Genomic DNA, 17,971 nt, shown 5'->3' with positions numbered 1-17,971 from the left:
AGGATGGATGTGAGGGTGTGATTTGCCAGCAGGAGAGAAACGCGCCAAAGTGTCTTGCTGATCGCACACTGCATCCTAAGGAAGGGTTTGTTTTGTGTTGTTTTTTCCAGGAGGGTGAAACTAACAGAGAAGAATCTGAAAAAAGGAGAAACCGCCGTCACCTGCCCCGGGAGACCTCGGAAGACAGTGATGTGTTCGGTACGTCCCATAAAAATCAGACGATGATTTCATACGATTGTTGTGAGCCACACACTCTTGTTTGGGGAAGGTCTTGGTTTTCTCCATTACGTGAGGGACCTGTGAGTCTGTTCTCGTGACTGAAGCGCAGACTCCATGGAACGTGGGGGCTGAGACCGTGCTCCCTCCTGCCCCGACGTGGCGGCCCTGGGGAACCCCGCCGTCCGGCCCCACCTTGTTTTCGTTCCGCGTGCCTTTCTGCACACTGACACGGGCGAGTTCCCAGAGCTGTCCTAGCTAGGAGATGTTTCTCGAACCATCTGCTCAATCCCTTGGGTGCAGAGTCCATAGGCCCAGCATGCCCGTGAAAGTAAGCGGTGGGGCTGGGCGGGAGCCGCGGAGCGTGGGCACCAGGGCGTTTATCTGAACTCCAAAGGGCGAGTCGGGGTGTCGGGGGAGAAGTGCTTTCCATAGAAGGTCACTCTTCCGTCGCCCTAGGAATGGAAGTTGCCGCCCCTGCCGCGGGGAGGGCACCAGCCCCCACTGACTCTTGCATTACCGCTGTCGGGCCCACCTTTGCCGGGTGGCAGTGACCCTGGGCGACCTGCCACGGCCGCAGGCTACGCGGGGCCTCGCGCGGGTCTGTCCTTTCCCCTTCTGCACGCGATCCTGGAGCGCTGAGGCCTCAGGCCCGGGGCCCGGTCTGGCTGGTTATCAGCGGAGGAGGGACCGGTTTCCCAGCTACTGAGATGAGCTCTCACCATGGCCAGCCCGCCCCGCGGGGCTGACACCCAGGAAAGGCCCCCCGCCGTGTGCCTGGCCCGGCCCCTGCTGATTCCTGGAAAGCGTTTCTTTATCCTTCACGTGTCAGGCAAGATAATCCACCCCGATATTTTTTGTTCCTGATTTACACGCTCTGTTTCAAAAACCTTTTCCTTTTCTCTAATCCCATCCTTCTGGAGCAAGCCCACATCATAACAGAAGGACCCCTGCCCACTTTTTCAGTATCTTAATTAAGCTTCCATGAAAATCAGTGTAACCCAAGACGGAGACGAAACGCAGCGGATTAGCGGAATGGACGTCAGACTGTGAAAGGAACCGTTGCTCTCTCCTGGTTTCCACCTGCTTTGTGCCCGTCTCCGCAGGGGTTTCCTTGGGGCCTGAACCTGGCCCAGTGCCTCTAGGTCGTGGGGTGCCCGCTCCTCAGGGGCAGAGGAAAGAGCGGAAGAGGGAGCACCGTCTCGGAGGACAGCGTGTGGTCTTAGGATACGGGGAGGGGCTCTGACTGCAAACTGGAACCGCATGTCTGAGGGCCGATGGCTGTAAGACTAAGTCTGCCTGTAAACCTCTCAGATACAGGTCTTTGGTCCTGTGTCCAACGACACACGTAGATAAGCACAAAAAAGGAAATGACAAAAAAGAAATGTCCGTATTTAGGCTCTGTCTATGAAGAAGAGTAAATTTTAGAATTTGGGGGCCACGGTTGCTTCTTTTTAACGCAGGCATCCTGTGTGTCACTGCTGCCCAGGGTCACTGCCCTTAGGATGAGCCGTAACAGTGTCAGCCACTCTTTCTCTGTCAGACACACCCGCATGCGTGCGCACACGGTTATACACGCCTGTGCGCAGCACTGTGTGACATAACACGGAAATGACCTATTATAGGCCTTTTCCGTAAATTACAGACATGGTGTAATTCCCCGAAGTTCTTTCAAAGGCAGCCCTCTTTCATCTTCTCAGTGAGATACTCAGTCTGGAGAATTCTTTTATTATCCAGAGTCGATGTGAAAACCAGCCGAAGTGTGGCGGTTTCACTCCCGTCACAAAGTTAGACTTGTGTTTTACTGGGAAGAAATATGCCACAAGCCAAGCTGCGTCTTGTCCGCGGTGACTTCGCAGGGCCTTGAACATCGAGAGGCTTGAATACCCACTGAGTGAACGTGCCTCTGACGTGCCAAGCTCTCAGCCCTCAGAGTGACGGGGAGCAGTCACTGATTGTCACCTTCACGGCATGAACAGCTGACACCACTGAGTCACAGCGGAGGGGACGTGTGACCACAAGTCAGGGTGGCCCAGGGCGCCTCCTGGGTCCCGCTGTTCCATGCTCTGCAACCCTGAGTCACACAGACGAGGGGCCCTGCCCAGCTGGCCGGCGTCTGCTTTTGAACTAGATCGTCTCACCCTCCCAGTGCTCCCCTGGGGTCCAAAGCTGCCCCAGCCTGAAGGTGCGGAACAATGAGGAGAAACAAAGCTAAAATAATCTTGGCTGTCAATCCTGACCGTACCGTCTTGGAGGAAATCTGAGAATTCTTTTTCAGTTCTGAAGGGTTGCCACCTGTCACTCCGGGGAGAGTCAGCAGGTCCCTCCCGACTTACAGAGAGGTCTCCTCCTGACAAGACAGGAATTCCCTGCGTGTGATCGGAAACCACACCTTCGTGATGCCCTAGGAAACATCTGAGTCACCAGCAGCCATTTGCTGATGCTCTTGGGGCTCCTGGTTACTCATTTCGTCTGCGTGTTGGAAGAACCGGGGGCGCGGGAGAACTTCCTCGGAACCGGGGAAGGCAGAGCCCGTCACTGACTCAGCAGTGCATGTAGGAGTTTTATTTACTTTTTCATCTCAAGGGAAACTTTCCCCGAAGTGTTTGGATCTAAGCGAATAACTCACTAGAGCACACTGGTAAATTTCTCAGTAATTTCTCTCTGACCGAGGGTGGTGACACTCCAGGTTTGCCTGGTCACCTAAAAACGTTTCAGGGCTCGCGAGCCTACAGAACCATGGGCTGTCCGAGCTTTGGGAACCAGAGTGTTTGGCGGTGGGACAGTTACTGGGGTTTTTTGGAACCTCACACCCACACACATGGCACAGGCTGTCTTCGTCATCTGAAATCCAGGCAGGAAGGACGGGGACGCCCACCCGCGCGAGCTCACCAGTCCCAGGGTGAAAGAGATGCAGGGAACTCGGCTGCGGAGAGGGGAAGCCTGAGGTTGCCCCAGTCACACCGACGAAGACGTCTCCAGAAGAGGGCACCCCTGCTCTTCCCAGAGCCACGGTGGCTCCTTCCAGATGCGACCCACGTCTCCAGAGCCAGAGAGACAGGACGAGAGTACCGCAGCGTGAGGTGGACGCTGGTGCCGCTCTGCAGGGCCACGGGGGTCGTGAGCGCGTCCCTCACTGCTTCAGTCACGGCGCCTTGCGGGGCTAAGCCACGTGCTCGTTGCAGGTACAGGGCAGAATCCCACGAGGAATCGCCAATTCATCGCCCAGATAAAGAAGAGAGAATTGTCTGTGTTTAATGTTCAGGGAAACTGTTCATATTAAAAACATGAGTATAATATGTATAACATATAAAATATAATATATTGTGTTAATAATATATAAGTAATACATGTTGTCATATATATTTAAGTAGGTAGAAACATGTGTGTGTGTGGCGGGGGTTATTTTATAAAGCTTGCGTTGGGGCGGGGCCCGGCCTGGCCCTCGAACGAGCTTAGTCACCATCTGCCAGTGACGGAGCCGCCTCCCCCTGCGGCCCCGTCCCCTCCTCCCCCTAAGACACCTTTGCAAACTGCTGATTTCCCCCAGAAATGCCCCCCAGGGTCCTAAGCCTGAGCTCTTTACTCCCGAGAAGTTCTGCACCTGGGCCGCTGCTGAGCACAGGGTGCACACGTGGGAGGAGCTGGGGGCAGAGTGGGGGGCGCCTGGGCACCCGCAATTCCGAGACCGACCGGGATGAGGGCTGCGGTCCAGCGAAGGCTCCTCCGGGGAGCGATGCCCCTGGTGAGCTGGCTGGGGCACCAGCAGGGCCGGCCCTGGTGAGGCCGAGTCGCCGAGGCCTCCTGCTGGCCGCCCACGCGTTTACCCCACCCCCGCCGGCCCCGGCCTTCAGATTAGAATGAGCTGCTGAGAGTCACTTGAGGCCAACAGAGTCACAATAGGACAACTGAACGGTTCCCAGAACAAAAGGGGAATGCAGGCCGCACATGGGCACAAGCAGCAGCTGCGTGGGGTTGGTCAGCGGGCAGCCCTGTGTGCCCGCTGAGGCCCGGGGACGCAGAGTCCCCCTCGCCCCTCTCCGGACCCCCCCCAAACCGCTGCCATCCTCGGGGTCAGTGAGCCTCTGGGGTCCCCAGCTTGAAAGCACCCAGCTTTGGTTTCCATCAGGAAGAGTCCCCATTCCCAGCTTCCACCTCAGGCTGGCCTGAACTGGCCGTGAGGCCAGGCACTGCCTCGTCCTCAGTCCCCCCCGCCTGTGGCCCCCGAGCCCGAGGGCCCTCGCCGGCGGCCGCGCCCTGGGCAGAGCCGGGCAGGCACGCGCTCCCAGCCCCGCATCGGTTCCTGTGGGCGACCTCGCAGCCCCTGAGCTGTGACGGCAGTGGCTCGTGGGTGAGACACAGTGCTGGCCGACTTAATTTCTCACTAGAGAGGTGGCAGGCAGCGGGCGGTGTCCGCGTCGCTCCCAGCAGGTGGGCCCGATGTGAATCCGCGTCACTGAGGAGTCCTACCCTTGGACTGTTGTGTTAAACATTTTAATTTCAGGGCTACAATCCAGTCATTTTCCAGGTCACGTAAAATTCACACGAGAAGGCCCTCCTCCCGCCTTTGTTCCTGTCTCTTAGCAGCAAGGACTCTTCCTGGATGGTTGAATTTTATATGCTGTCTTAATTAGTTTGAAAATTTACCTCTAGCTGAAAATTTGTATCTAAACTGCTTTAAAACAAAAAGTATGTCTTAATGTCTTCCTTCTTTTTCTAAAATCTTTATAAAGAATCAAAGATGCTGTGGACCAATGTCGTAACCAGGGGTCCCATCACTGGAAGGTGACGCTGTGTTGACATGTGATTTGCTGCAGATGGGGGGGCAGGGGGACGGGCCTTCCATCCAGGTGATGACACCAGTCCTAGTGTTCACGCAGCAACTACTCCGATGCCTTGAGGTCCCGGGGGAATCCCAGTGAACGTTCCGTCCATCTTTATGAAAACACATGCTGCTCCAGCCCCAGAGAAATGGACTTTGACTCACACACCCATACACACACACACACACACACACACACTCATTCACCTACGCACACACACGCTGACACACTCACGCACTCCAACATGCCATACGCACACTCACGCAGCCACACACAGAGCCAGGCAGGACGGGGTGGGGAGGGGACATGCCACGTCCCCACCCCGGGGGAGCCTTCTGCCGGTCTGCAGGCCCAGCTGGTGGGAACCACGGGACCCCTGGGCTTCATTTGTGAGCGAGGACAGCCACCCACAGCTGTGCCAGCTGTGTCGTTGGCAGGAGATTTCCGGAAGTTTCTTTGCCGCCAGTTGTTTGCCCATAACTGAAGATGAGAGGGCGGTGGTGGTCTCAGGAGGAGCAGAAGGAGAGCCATCTCCGAGGGGGGCCCAGGGGCGTGTACTGCCACTGCTGGGCTGGGATCCCTGGAAAGGGCTGGGGAGACCCCCAGCACCGCCCTCTTGGGCTGCACAGTCAGGCTTCTCGGGTACCCAGGGGGTTGCCTCGGGCTTTGGGATGCTGTCCAGTCCTCAACGTCGTTCTCACTCATCTTCACTGACACTGAATTAAAGAAGACACCTGAGATGGTGAGAGGGAGGGACCCTCTCAGGCTGCCCTCAGGTTGGGGACAGCGGAAGGACAGAGAGAAAAGTTTCAAAAGCATTAGCTGCCCCGCAGCCGGGAGGGAGGGTGCGGGTCTGCCTCGGCCGCCGGTTCCAAGGCCGTCCCAGGCACATGGGCCGCAAAGAGTGGGACCCGACCCCAGGAGCACTTTGCCCCCGTTCCTGGGGTTCCACACCCGCTCTGCAGACGTTTAGACGCCTGGAGGGACCAGCTGCACTTTGACTCACTTGTAGAGCGATACTCCTTGAAATCCTGTACGAAACTGCCGTCAGCCCCTCACCCGCGGGGCCTTCCAAGCCATTCAGATAGAGGCTTCTGTTCAGCCGGAGCCGGAGGGGTCTGTGCGGCTGGGGCGCAGCGCCAAGAGAGAGCTGCCTTGTGCGCAGAGCAACGCTGCAGCCGGCTGTGGGCCCCGCGAAGCACGGAGGTGGAGGGGTCAGCGAGCTGACACGGAAAACGTAAATAAAGCGGGGCAGGGTGGAGCGCGTGCCTAGCGTGCACGAGGTCCTGGGGTCAATCCCCAGTCCCTCTGTTTTTAAAAAAATAAACAAATAAACCTAAAATTACCTCACTGCCGTTGAAAATATTTTTAAGAAACATAAAGAAAAAATTTTTAAAAGAAACAAAATTTTTTAATTAAAAAAATATAAATAGAATGCTACTTCTGTGTTTCAGAATGTTAGTGTCTTCAAAATTATAAAAAACTATCTGCAGTTTTCAAATCTGTTTTGTTTTTGCAACTGCCTCTCTCTTCAGCGCAGCCCTGGAGGCGGCAGAGGCATTTTCTCCGCTGGGTTTGTCCCCGTGACTCTGTGGCTCCAAGTCTGGAGATGTCTCCAGGGAAGAGTCGTGCTTTGAGGGCAGGTGGCTCCTCGAAGTCAGGAGAGGGGCAGTAACGCCAGAACAGCGTAGCGCAGGGAAGCCTGGTGGCTGGCTGCTCCTGGCATCAGTCTGATAAGACCCTCAGCGGCGGCTGCTCAGCTCTTAGCAGGGGAGGGGACCAGCCCTTGTTTCCGTGGCTACAGAAGCCGGCCTCCCTCGGCCCCTAGTCAACCAGTGGCGCGTGCTTCTGATACGTCACTAGCCGATCGAAGGGCCCTCAGGCAGCTTTTACTCTAACCTTGCAGGAACTTCAGGAGACAGAAAACAAAACCAGCCTTTGCGTCGGCAGGGTTGAAACAGAGACCAGACTGTTAAGCTCTCCATCCTCGTAATGCCTCGCACAGGGATTGTTTTATTATTTTGAAATGAGGATTACTCATCCTGCAGGTGTTGGCCGAGCGATTTCTATGCCCCAGGCACTGTCTCAGCGGAGAAGGGCAGCAGTGAACGAAACAGAAAGGCCTGCCGCGTGGACATGACCTCTGACCTGGGTCCCAGTCCTGACTCTGCTGCTTAACAAGCGTGTGCTTTTCGGTCTGACCCCGCTGAGTCCTGGTGCTGACACCTGTGAACCGGGCATGGGGGTGCCTGCGACGCGGGGACCTGGGGGGCCGGGGGCAGGTGCGAGTGAGACTCACACAGGGGTCTGCAAGGAGGAAGCTCGGCTCTCTTCCTTTCCTTCTTCTCGGCGTGGAGCCCTGTGCCCCACCCCCACTTCCTTAACCGTAAGTCAGCTCCGAGGACCCTGTCCCTGCCTGGCCTTCACTGCTGGCACCCCCGGCCGTACGGAGGCCGGAGCGCAGGTGAGCGGCGCCGTGAAGCTGTGAAGCGGGAGGAGCGCAGGGTGCAGCTCCATCAGCGTCTTGTCAAGGGAGCGAGTCCCCCACGGGGGCAGGGAGGTTGCAGGAAGGATCACCCTTCCAAGTGCAGAGAGAAGAGACGCCTGTTAGAGCTTTCGTTCTAACCGTGACGGTCGGCGTCTTTTCTCACTGAGCTGCGTTCGGTCTGTGGATTTGCTGACTGGACATGTCACACGTGGCCTTGATCCCATTTTTATGGCTTTTAAATGTGTTTTTAAATTTTTTTCCCCTTAACAGAAGCACTGGGGATTGAACCCAGGACCTCGTGCACACCAAGCATGCACTCTACCACTGAGCTATACTCCCCACCCCCACAAATTTCTTTTAAAAGAAAAACAAATTACAACTCTTTTTAATGGATGTTTTTCTTCCCCTTTTACAAGTTAAGTTTAACTTGATCTGATTTTGTCTGTGCACACAGGAGAATCCTTGGGTGCCCTAAGGGGCAAGCACCATCTTGGTGGGGCTGCTGCAGGCGGGGGCGGTGAACACAGCCCAGCAGTGGGGCACTCAGTGCGTCGAGGCCCCCGAGAGGCCCTCTGGGGGACAGTGCTGAGCAGGGGCAGAGTCCAGAGCCTCTGGAAGGCCTCGGGGGACATGGCCTCTGAGCTGACCCTGGGATGCCAGACAAGTGCGGCTGTGTCCCCACGGAGCAGCCCTGTGGCAGGAGGCCGGGCCCTTGGCAGGGGGCTGGGGGTGGACGCTGTGCCGTGGCGGCAGAGCTGTAGGAAGGCAGGGTGGACCTGACACTCGGAGAGCAGTCAAAGGCGGAGTTTGATTGCGATGTTAGTTTGGTCTTTGCCCATCAGCAGTGGGCAGAACCCAGGGTCCTGAGCATGGCCGATGGAGCCTCTGACCTGGAGGGTCTGCGAGGACGGACCTCGGGGGAGCAGCCCGTCCAGGACGAGGCTGCAGAGCCAGAGTCCATGCAGTGGCCGCAGATGCAAAGGAGCCGTGATTGCCAGGTCAGCCTGGCTCCTGGCACTTGCCTTTCCAAACGTTTCCCCGGGTCGCAGCCACTCCCACGATGCTCCCAGGTCACACAGAACCGCCGTCCCGACCTTCCCTCCCTCACAACGCTGCACTCACCAGCCCAGCAGCCTGTCTGAATGCATGGGCTTCGGCGAGGTGCTGAGTCCTGCAGCATCCACGGGGCCCTGGGGCCCTCCCTGTCCCAAGGTGGTCACAAGCAGTGGTCAAGGTTAGCCCCGTGAACCGCGTCCGTCCCCGGGACTTGAAACTGGGCAGTGTAGTAAGGACTCAGCATTTAAACACGGGCCGAGACCACCAGCATCCAGGGAGCGGATTCACTCCCTGAAGGAGGGGGGACTTGCACGCCCCAAGGGCGGATGGGGGCAGCAGAGTCGAGAATGCGGAAGTCGGGGTGCACGTGGCGTGAGCAGGAGTCGGGCCCAGGGAAGGTCGGGTGGGGGCTGCTGGGGCAGGATCCAGGGGACTGTGGGGACTGGGCCGGTTGACGTGTGAGATTCTGGCCCCCAAACGTTTGGGCTAAGGGTGGGCACACTGACACGGGCTCTAGACAGCTGTGGCCAGAGCAGCCTCCCCGAGGTCTGCGTCCCTTCTCACTCTGCTCAGAGTCCTCTTGGAAAGCACTGGGGTCAACCGATAGCCCTCACATCCCAGCACCAAGCACTAGCTCAGCGCATCACAGTGTGCAGAGTATGCCTGGAGATTAAAGGCTTTATCCTCAGTCAGCACCCTCTACGGATGGCACTTCGCGTGCTGCATTTAGACGTTTGTAGAGATTCAGGCCAGAAGGGATGTTGCAGCCCCCTCCAGCCCGCCTGTGAGGGATGCAGGCTTGGTGATCGCCGGTGAGCGAGGCAGCCGCACCACCTAGGTGCCCGAGGGCCTGCGCCTGCACCTGGAAGGTGACATCATGCGGCTGTGTCCTTCAGCGTCTTCAGTAACCAGGACCCGTCGGAAATAACCCAGAACTTGTAGGAAATGAGCCCTAATTGTCTTGTGATGAAAATTTAAAATGTCACAGTGAGATTCAAGGAGATCAATTTTTCTTCAGCTTTGGAGAACTTTGTAATATGCACACATCCGTATCTGTGTGTGTGGATTTATTTCCATGATGTGCAAATGTTGACTTTCTGGTTGGGATAATTTCCTTATGAAATTATCAATTTATTCAAGGTTCATGCAACAAAACATAAAAACGTTATGAGCACCCATTGTGATTAAGTTAGAATTTTCATGAATAAATCTTTTAAAGAGTCAACCCCACTGCATGAGTAAACATGGAATATTTTCCATTTCTTTAGTCAAATACCCAATAAAATGTGAGCTGTGTCTGATTATATATGATCTTGATAAACTGCCTCAAAACGATTTCTAAACAAGAACATAAGCTGAAAAACCATTGACATGTTAGCATGCACTTTACTAAAACAGGTAGCGCAGCCAGCGAAGAGCTTCCCAGCAGCTGTCTTTATAGCTGGTATCTTGGAACATTTCCTTTTTTCTGTTAATCTAATTAAAACATCACCTTTTCTTCATCTGAAAAATCATGTTTTATCAGCTGAGGGTCTTTTTTACGTCTTTCACTGAATATTTCTTCACTTGCAGAGTCTTCAAGTTATTTTTATCCCTAAAAAGGGCAGCAGCTAACACTGGCTGGTACGGGGCTGGCCCTTCCTCGGAGCTGGGAGGCCACTTGTGAAAAGCAGGCATTGTGTGAGAAGCCCATCCTGCTCTAGACATTTGACACCATTGTTTCTGCCGCTTCCAGGGACAGAAAGTGTGCAGGACAGATCTGCAACTGTCCCCAGAGCAGCTCTAAAAATAACGCTCCCGCTTACGGAAACGCCCGGTAGAAATGTATCGATCGTTTTTCCCACTGTGAGCCGTCAACTACGCCGGTCCCGCCAAAAGAGAGTCAGTTGAAAAGGCGAACGCTTCTGACTAGTTTTTCCAGTAACAAATGTCAGAGCGTCCTCCAAATACTCATGAAATGGGATAAATGTCTTTAGGAGTGTGTGTTGGTTAAACATGAGGTTCTGTTTGAGCTCAGAGGAAGGACGCCCGCCAAAGCCAGGTAATCGCGGACCCTCTTCCTTTGAGGAAAGAAAAGCAACTGAGACCAAAGGTCACGTTTTTCTAAAGACCAAGGACACGGCTTCTGGCATCTGTGCCCTTGGCTGAGAGGATCACAAAGCACACCACTTTCTGCACACATCCCTCACCTTTCTTTACTTTTCAACAATTGCAAGCAATACTGAATATTCACACATTCCACAAAAAGCCCAGGGAGGTCACAGAAAGCGACGGGCATGCCCGTTTCCTTGTGAACCAGCGGCGTGTCTGCGTCTCCGCAGGGCCGAACTCCAGGCTGACTTTTGGTGATTCCACGGCTACTAGAAATTTCACAGTGTTCACTGGTTGCCAATTAATAATGCAGGATCTGCGGCCCTGATCTGTTTGGTTTTCTGCATGTCTGTAATTGGTAATTCTTCCAAAAGAAACAGTCTAATAGCACCTGATTATTTAGCAAACAAACCTCAGAATTGCAAGGGAGGAAGAAAGATAATATGAGACGACTCCAGCTTTCGCTTCTTGAGGAGTGCAGGGCAGTGTGAGGCGAGTTAGGTGCACATGCATACAGGGAGCTGGGCTTTACCGCGTGTGTGTGCCTTCTGTATAAATGAACAGCTTCCTCAAGGATCAGAGCCTTTACCTGTTGGAAGGGGAATGAAAGTCAAGTGCGAGACAAGGTCGCACAGGCTCAGACAAGTGATCGCGCGTGACGGGCGTTCTCTGAACTCGGATGTCCTGGGTCTGACAGGGTCACCTGTAAGGCGTTAACTCTGGTGGCCGGGAAGGTGCAGCTTCGCCTCCGAGTCTCCTTCTGGCCCTTTCCTTGCTCCAGCTGCTCAGGGGTGGAGGCTTCGCCGCCGCTACCTGATCTGCACATCTCTAAGAGACGGCTCTGCCCTCGCAGCCGTCCAGTCAGATTAGGCCACGCCGTTCACCCGTTCCCCATCACCTTGTGAGTCCGGGCCCTTGCGCCCCACCCCCTGGGTCCCCGCGGAGGTTCCCGGGTGGCCCGGGTGTGACCGACTGTACCGTATCCCAGGGGCTGGGTTCCCTTTGGCACATCCATCTTCTCGTTTGAAAACAGCTGTCATTAGTTTCATTCATGAAATTAAAACTAAGTGTGCTTTTTAAAACCACCTTCCATGTCAAGTCCAAAGCTTCAGTGGTACAGAGAACATCTTACTGTAGTCACTTGCACTGTAGGCACAAAAAGTGAGTTCTTTCCTGCGCGGTAGGCTCTCAGACTCTGCTTCTCCTGACGCTGCGTGGCGTTAATCCTCAGGTCTCCTGGTAAGGCTGCACTGGCTCCCGTTCCTCCTGTAACTCCTGTTCCCCCTGTTCCCCTGTTACTGTTACACTGGCCCCTGTAACTCCTGTTACTGTTACACTGACCCCTGTTCCTCCGGTTTCTCCTGTTCTTAGAACTTAGATCTACATTGTAGCCCAAGGAGGTCAGCAGACGTCTTCTGTAAAGGGGCAGGTGGTCGACGTTGCAGGCTCTGCGGACCCCACGGTCCCCATCATTGCTGACTCTGCTCTGCCCTGGGAGCCCAGAAGTAGCCAAAGATGATTTTGTCAGCACACAAGTGAGGCTGTGTGCCGGTGAAACTTTATTTATGTGTTGTGAAATCCTATTTTTTTTTTTTCCCTTTTTAACCATTTAAGAAGGAAAGCACATTCTCAGCCCGGGGGCTGTGACACCACAGGTGGCCCAGATTGGGTCTAGGGAGTCGTGTGTGACACCTTCTGCTTCGTTGGCGTGGAGGCCAGCTGCCGGCGAATCCGTTGATTCCTGCTCAGTACAGAATGCAAAGGAAAAGCCCCGCTTGTCATAAAATGTCCTGCACTTGAGAAACATTACATGGAAAGCTGGCAGGTGCTCTGTTCCGAGTCCCCTGGATGGCTGTTCACAGACACTGCCCTCGCCCCCCAGTTTCTCATCTGTGGGTCGGGCATGGGGGCCACGGAACAGGCACTTCTGGCTCCCGGGTGTTGACCTCTCATGACACCCTCTCTCTCCCTCTGTCCCCAGTCCTAATGTTTATCCCCTAAAGCTCTCAGGGATCCGCACTGGGCCCCTGCCCCGTCCCCAGACCCCGCCCAGGAGGCCGACCTCCCTCGCCTGGGCTGCCCCGTGATGTCTCTGCTGTTCTCAGGTGCCCACTCTTCTCAGCAGAGCCAGAGGGACTTTCTGAAAATGTCAATTTGATTATGCTGCTTCTGAGTTTGAAGAGCCCCCCGTAGCACTGCACACTTTTGGAACAAAGAACAAACCCTTTTCGTGGCCTTCAGCAGCCAGCGAGCCCACGCTCGGCCTGCCACCCGCCGCCACCCCCAGCTCTGCCCAGAGCCCCAGCCCCTCCCGTCTGGCTAATTCCTTCTCACCCCACAGCCAGGGCCGTGCCCCGCCCGAGGCCCTCCCACTGATGAGATTGTCTCTGTCACCCTACTGCCATCAAGGTGCCGGCTAGGTCAGCCCTCACCTGCAGTCTGGGGGAAGTCCACCTCCAGGCGCACACAGGTTGCTGGCAGAATTCAGCCCTGAGTCGTTTCAGGGGTGCGGTCCCCGTTTCCTTGCTGGCTGTCAGCTGGGGTCACCCTCAGGTCCTAGAGGCCACTCTCTCGACCCTACCCATGGTCCTTCCTGTTCTTAAGCCGGCAGCGATGCTCCCCATCCTTCTCATGCTTGGGTGGCAATCTCCCTGACCAGCTCCTGTCACCAGCCGGAGCAAACTCTGTCTTCCAAAGGCTCCCGTGGTTGGTTCAACAGTCCCAGATAACCTCCTTTTGCCGTATGACATGACAGTGTACAGGGGTGAGGGTCATGGGCGCCCATTCTTAGAATTCTACCTACAGAGGCATGAAATGAACGTTGGCTAGATGGATGGATGGGTGGGTGGATGGGTAGGTGGTGAGTGGGTAGATGGGGTGGATGAGTGATGGCTGGGTGAGCGGGTGGGTGCATAAATGGAGAGGTGGATGGGTGGGTGGGTGGGAAATGTATGGGAATTTACACAAGGAATTCCCAGACTAGTTTTGTAACTATCATAATAATAGCAACAGTAATGACAAAAGCCCCCGCTGAGCACTTACTGGCGTCAGTGCTCAGAACATGCTGTCACGCGTCCCACAGGGGCTCGTCAGAACAATGACACGAGGAGGCACCTGAGGCGTAGAGGTTAAATCAGGTGCTCAAAGTCACATCATAGATGGTAGAACCAAGAATCAAAGTCCACTGGGTTTGACCCCAGCGGACGCCAGCCTTGCAGGTCAAATTCAGTTTAACTCTACTGTCATTTGCTTAGCACCAGGGTGTAAAATTGGCCTTGGGGGTGGGAGTACATTTTTCAGCTTATTTCCCCTCCACTGAAAAGCAGTTCTTAGTGGCACCTGTGATGCCACTTTCTTGGGGGAATTCCGCACCCTCTCGGGCCTGCCCCCGGTCAGCACAGAGTCACCGGGAGAACCCCCAGAGGCGGCACAAGGAGCAGAGCCGCATGGGTCTCGGGCTCCTGGGAATCTCAGTGTCTGGATGCCGACTGTGTTTGGGAAGCTGGGCCCGTGGCCTGTCGCCCTGGTTGTGTGACGGAGAAACCGGGCCCCTGAGGAGCAGGCTCCCCGTGGAGCCCCAGGGCTGCCTCTCCCGTGACCCCATCCCCGCTGTGGGAGGAGTCAAGGGGCGAGCTAGTTCGAGCAAATAAAAACTATATGTTCTGGGTGCACAAAGGAGGCATTCGTGTGAGATGGGTGGGTTGATAGGATTCGTTGGTGGAGAAGTTTTAAAGAAATCTCCGCGGGTCGCCTGCGGGCGGCTGCATGCCTCTCATAGATGCAGAATTTCTGCCGTAGCAAATCCACGGGCCTCAACCATGGGCCTCTTTGTTTCTTGGCCCTCTCTGGTGACCCCAGGAGCAGCGAGCCAGGGCCAAAAGTATTCCACAAACAAGAAGGGTCCTCTTAGCCCTGGCCCACTCTGGCAAATTCCACAGTGCCACGGGCCCAGGAGCATGGCCAGCTCCTCTGCAGAGAGTGGCCTGGCTGCATCAGAGACACGCAGGTGCCCCGCGCCCCTCTGGCTCAGATGGGGCATCCAGCCAAGTGCAGTGTGAGCTGGGAAGCATGGCTCCCTCTCGCCCTTCCGCCTGCCAGCCTGCACGCCTGGCCCCGTGCTTTAAACCTGAGGTTCTGCCTAAGGCACTGAGCTCACAGCCTGGTTTGTGGCTGTCAGTGTAAGGCAGCCCCCTTGCAGGATGGGGCCCCCTGTCTTCACTTGACAGACAGGAGCTCTGGTCCCCAGCCTGGCCGTCCCTAGTACAAGCTGCTCTTTGCAGCCAAAGCCTGGCTCTTCCGTCGAGGCCGCTTCAGGGAGGAGAGATGCCGGATCTGTGTTTGATCGGAGCCCAGCAGACCGCACACCGGGCAGCCAGTGCGGCACCTCCAGCCCCGACCCAGATGGAGAGGGGTTGACGGTCCACAGACGGAACAGGTGTGTTGCTGTCTTGTGTGCGTTATCACGTGAGATGGGACAAGGCGTTCTCCTGTCGGATAACATACATCAGCACGCCCTATGTCAAGAAAGTAGAAATGGAAATTTTGCTCAGATAGTCAACGACCAATTTCATACCATCAACCGAAAATGAGAATCTGGCCAGGGCTCAGGTCGACCTGATGTACCAGTGTCTGCTCCTTTTTCTCCAGCTTCCCTGGCACCTCTGCTTGGAGGGGAACTGGAGCATATTCTGCAGAAGGAAGCGGAGGTTCTGAGTGGTGCCCGATGGGCTGGGAGGGGACAGGCAGGGCCGGCGGGGTTCCTTGTCTGGAGTTACTGCTTATCCGCAAAGCTTCCCCGGGTAAAAGTTCCACCACTGCAGACCCAAACCATCTTCCCACCAGAAGAGAACCACAACCTACGAAGACCACTCGAGGAAAGCTGTGCTGTGTATTTCAGTTTGGGGGCCAAGCTCCTGCATCGTTTTTTCTGGGCTTTTGGAAACAGCATCGCCTTCTCTTGGTTTTTCAGAAACAGGGTCCCTTCTGCAATGGGCTGGAGCATCAGATAACGTCTCCGTAGTTCGTACCACCGCCTCTGTACCCCTTACGGCTTCCTTGACTGTGACGGACGTGACTTCAGATTTCCTCTCCTCTTCTGATCCAGGTCGCCCTCCCTGAAAGGACTTGCCCTGGGTCCAGGCATCCTTACTTTGCCACATTGACTTGCCCCGGAGAGACAGGGCCTGAGACAGTGTCAGCTGTGGTCACCTGCGTTGTGCGGTGCCTTCTACGGTCTCAGTCATCTGTAAGATACTGCTTGATGCAAAAAGTATATGAGTTTAAAAAAAGTAAGTTAAAAATATAAGTTAAAAACCGTGAGTTGAAAAACAGCAAATCGAATACCAAATGACTAAAGCTTTCCTGCGTTTTGTGGCTTCCACAGTGACGGCGCCTTGCATCTGTTCTTCGCCGCTGCTTCAAGTTAGAAGGGCTCAATCTCAACAGCTGGGGAAGTAGCCATTTTGGTGCCTCTGGACGTATGGATGTGTTTTGGGTTAACAGCTCCTAAGGGGACCGTGAGCTGGGAAACCAGAGTGTGAGTCACTTCAGGAGACAGCTGCTCAGTGCGCCAGGACAGGGGGCTCACAGCTGCTCCGAGCTCTGTGTATTTAGAGGGACATTCCCGAGGGCCCCGGCGCCCGCGTCCCCATCCTGGTGCAAAGGTCCTCCCAGCCCAGGAGGAGACCGCCCTCTACAGAGCCTCCCAGGCCAGGTTGCTGCGGGCTTGTCTCTGAGCGGTTTCTGCCTCGGGCACCCAACGACACTGCAGCAGGGAAAGTGAAAAATAAAGGCTGGATGGCAGGGCCCCCGATGACCTGGGTGGACCTCCTGACCACTGCCTGGGCATCTGTGTCAACAGGGCAAACCCCAGCTTGTCCTCCGCACTCCAGGCCCTGTCAGAGAGGACCAGGATGTGGTTTGGGGTTGGCGTCTACGGGGCATCTCAGGAGATCGTCTCCATCAGGCCCTCCAGGAAGAAGTGTGGGGCACAGTGAACTGGGAACCCGTGGCTTTGAGTCAGGAGAAGTCCCTGTGATGGGGCAGACCTAGCTAATCAGATGATTTTTGACTTTGGCTTTAGCGTTTGTCTGGGGCGGTGATTAGATTTGTTGATTGCTTTAGCAGCGGTACCAGGGATTGAACCAGGGCCGCGTGCGTGCTAAGCACGACTCTACCCCTGAACTGCAGCGCCCTCCCCTCCTGCTGACTTTGGTTTTAGGGTTTGGTTTTTTTTTTTTTTTTTTTCCCTGTAATTTAATAAGAACTGAAAATCTTCCAAACAACTAAAATTGAAATCTGGGCTGTAAACCTAGTAAGATCTGCCACCAAAAATAGTTGTTTCATAAAGCCAAGGTTAAAACGTAGGTAAAAGCCCTCAAAATGAATAAACAAATGTTGTTATCTATCAAAATATCTGATGGATGTCCTGTGGGGGGAAGTGAGTGTGTAGGAAGTGTTATATGTGCAAAAGCCCCTCTGCGGTCGGTGCTGGAGGCGGGAGGCAGGAGGCAGAGTGGGAGCTGAGAGTTCGGGCTGAAGTCAGTGTCGTTCTTGGGGCCAGAACTTTCACAGGCCAGGGAGTCTGCTGGATTCTTGAGTGTCCCAGAATCAAAAGCTGTGGATCCTCTGGCCCAGAGACTGCAGCTGCCCACTCGCTCCACCCTGAGCAGCAGCGAGGGCCCAGCCCTGCCGGTGGCCTCCTGGGCAAGATGGGCCGTGGACACGCGAGGAGCCCCTGGTTCCAACAGGGCGGGCCTCCCAGGCAGGTCAGGGTCAGGGTCAGGGTCAGGGTCAGGGTGGGACGCAGGGCAGGCCCAGCGGCCTTGTCAGGACGACAGAGGCCAAGGATGGGGAGAGGGGCGCATGCGCTGGGACGGGGCCCGTCGGGCCTGTCAGGGCCCGAGGCAGGGGAGCCGCGGGCTGGAGATCATCACGGTCACGCCAGAGCGCTGTGCGGGGGGCGCCCCGCACGCCATGAGACACAGGGGCTCAGCGGAGACCTCGCAGCAGACCCAGCTAAGGCGGCAAAAGGCAGCCGCGGTCAGCGGTGTGGCAGGCGGAGGCGATGCTGCGGACCCAGGGCGCCTGCCTGCTGGGATGCGGCAGGAGGGGAGCCCGCGACGCACGGGCCTCAGGGGTACCCGAGACTCTGGGTGGGAGTGTCCCTCGGGTGGTGACACCTGTGGTCTCTCCGGACAGTAGACGCTGCTCCACTAGCTCCGCCCTGTCCTGCCAGGTGTCTCTGTGGCCCAGAAACCCCTCTCCACTGTGTCTCAGAGACGGTCCGGGAAGCCGT

At 55.7% G+C, this 17,971-nt stretch overlaps 1 protein-coding gene and 1 non-coding gene across 7 annotated transcripts in view; one reads left to right on the top strand and one right to left on the bottom strand.

The window, feature by feature from the left end:
- Positions 1–17,971, top strand: part of MBP (myelin basic protein) — an 83,278-nt gene that overhangs the window by 33,850 nt on the left and 31,457 nt on the right. For all 6 annotated transcript variants that reach the window (XM_031441733.2, XM_031441732.2, XM_031441735.2 and 3 more), the window contains one exon: positions 111–198. In XM_031441733.2, the coding sequence (XP_031297593.1) occupies positions 111–198 (88 nt within the window). The remainder of the gene's footprint in view (positions 1–110; positions 199–17,971) is intronic.
- On the bottom strand, positions 7,795–7,866 carry TRNAT-GGU (transfer RNA threonine (anticodon GGU)). Its single transcript has one exon. It is a non-coding gene; the product is annotated as a tRNA-Thr (tRNA).

This window comes from Camelus dromedarius, chromosome 28 (genome assembly GCF_036321535.1).
Source record: "Camelus dromedarius isolate mCamDro1 chromosome 28, mCamDro1.pat, whole genome shotgun sequence".
NCBI classification, from domain to species: Eukaryota; Metazoa; Chordata; class Mammalia; order Artiodactyla; family Camelidae; genus Camelus; species Camelus dromedarius.
The sequence above is the reverse complement of the archived record's forward strand: the minus strand, read 5'-3'. Positions and strand labels throughout refer to the sequence as shown.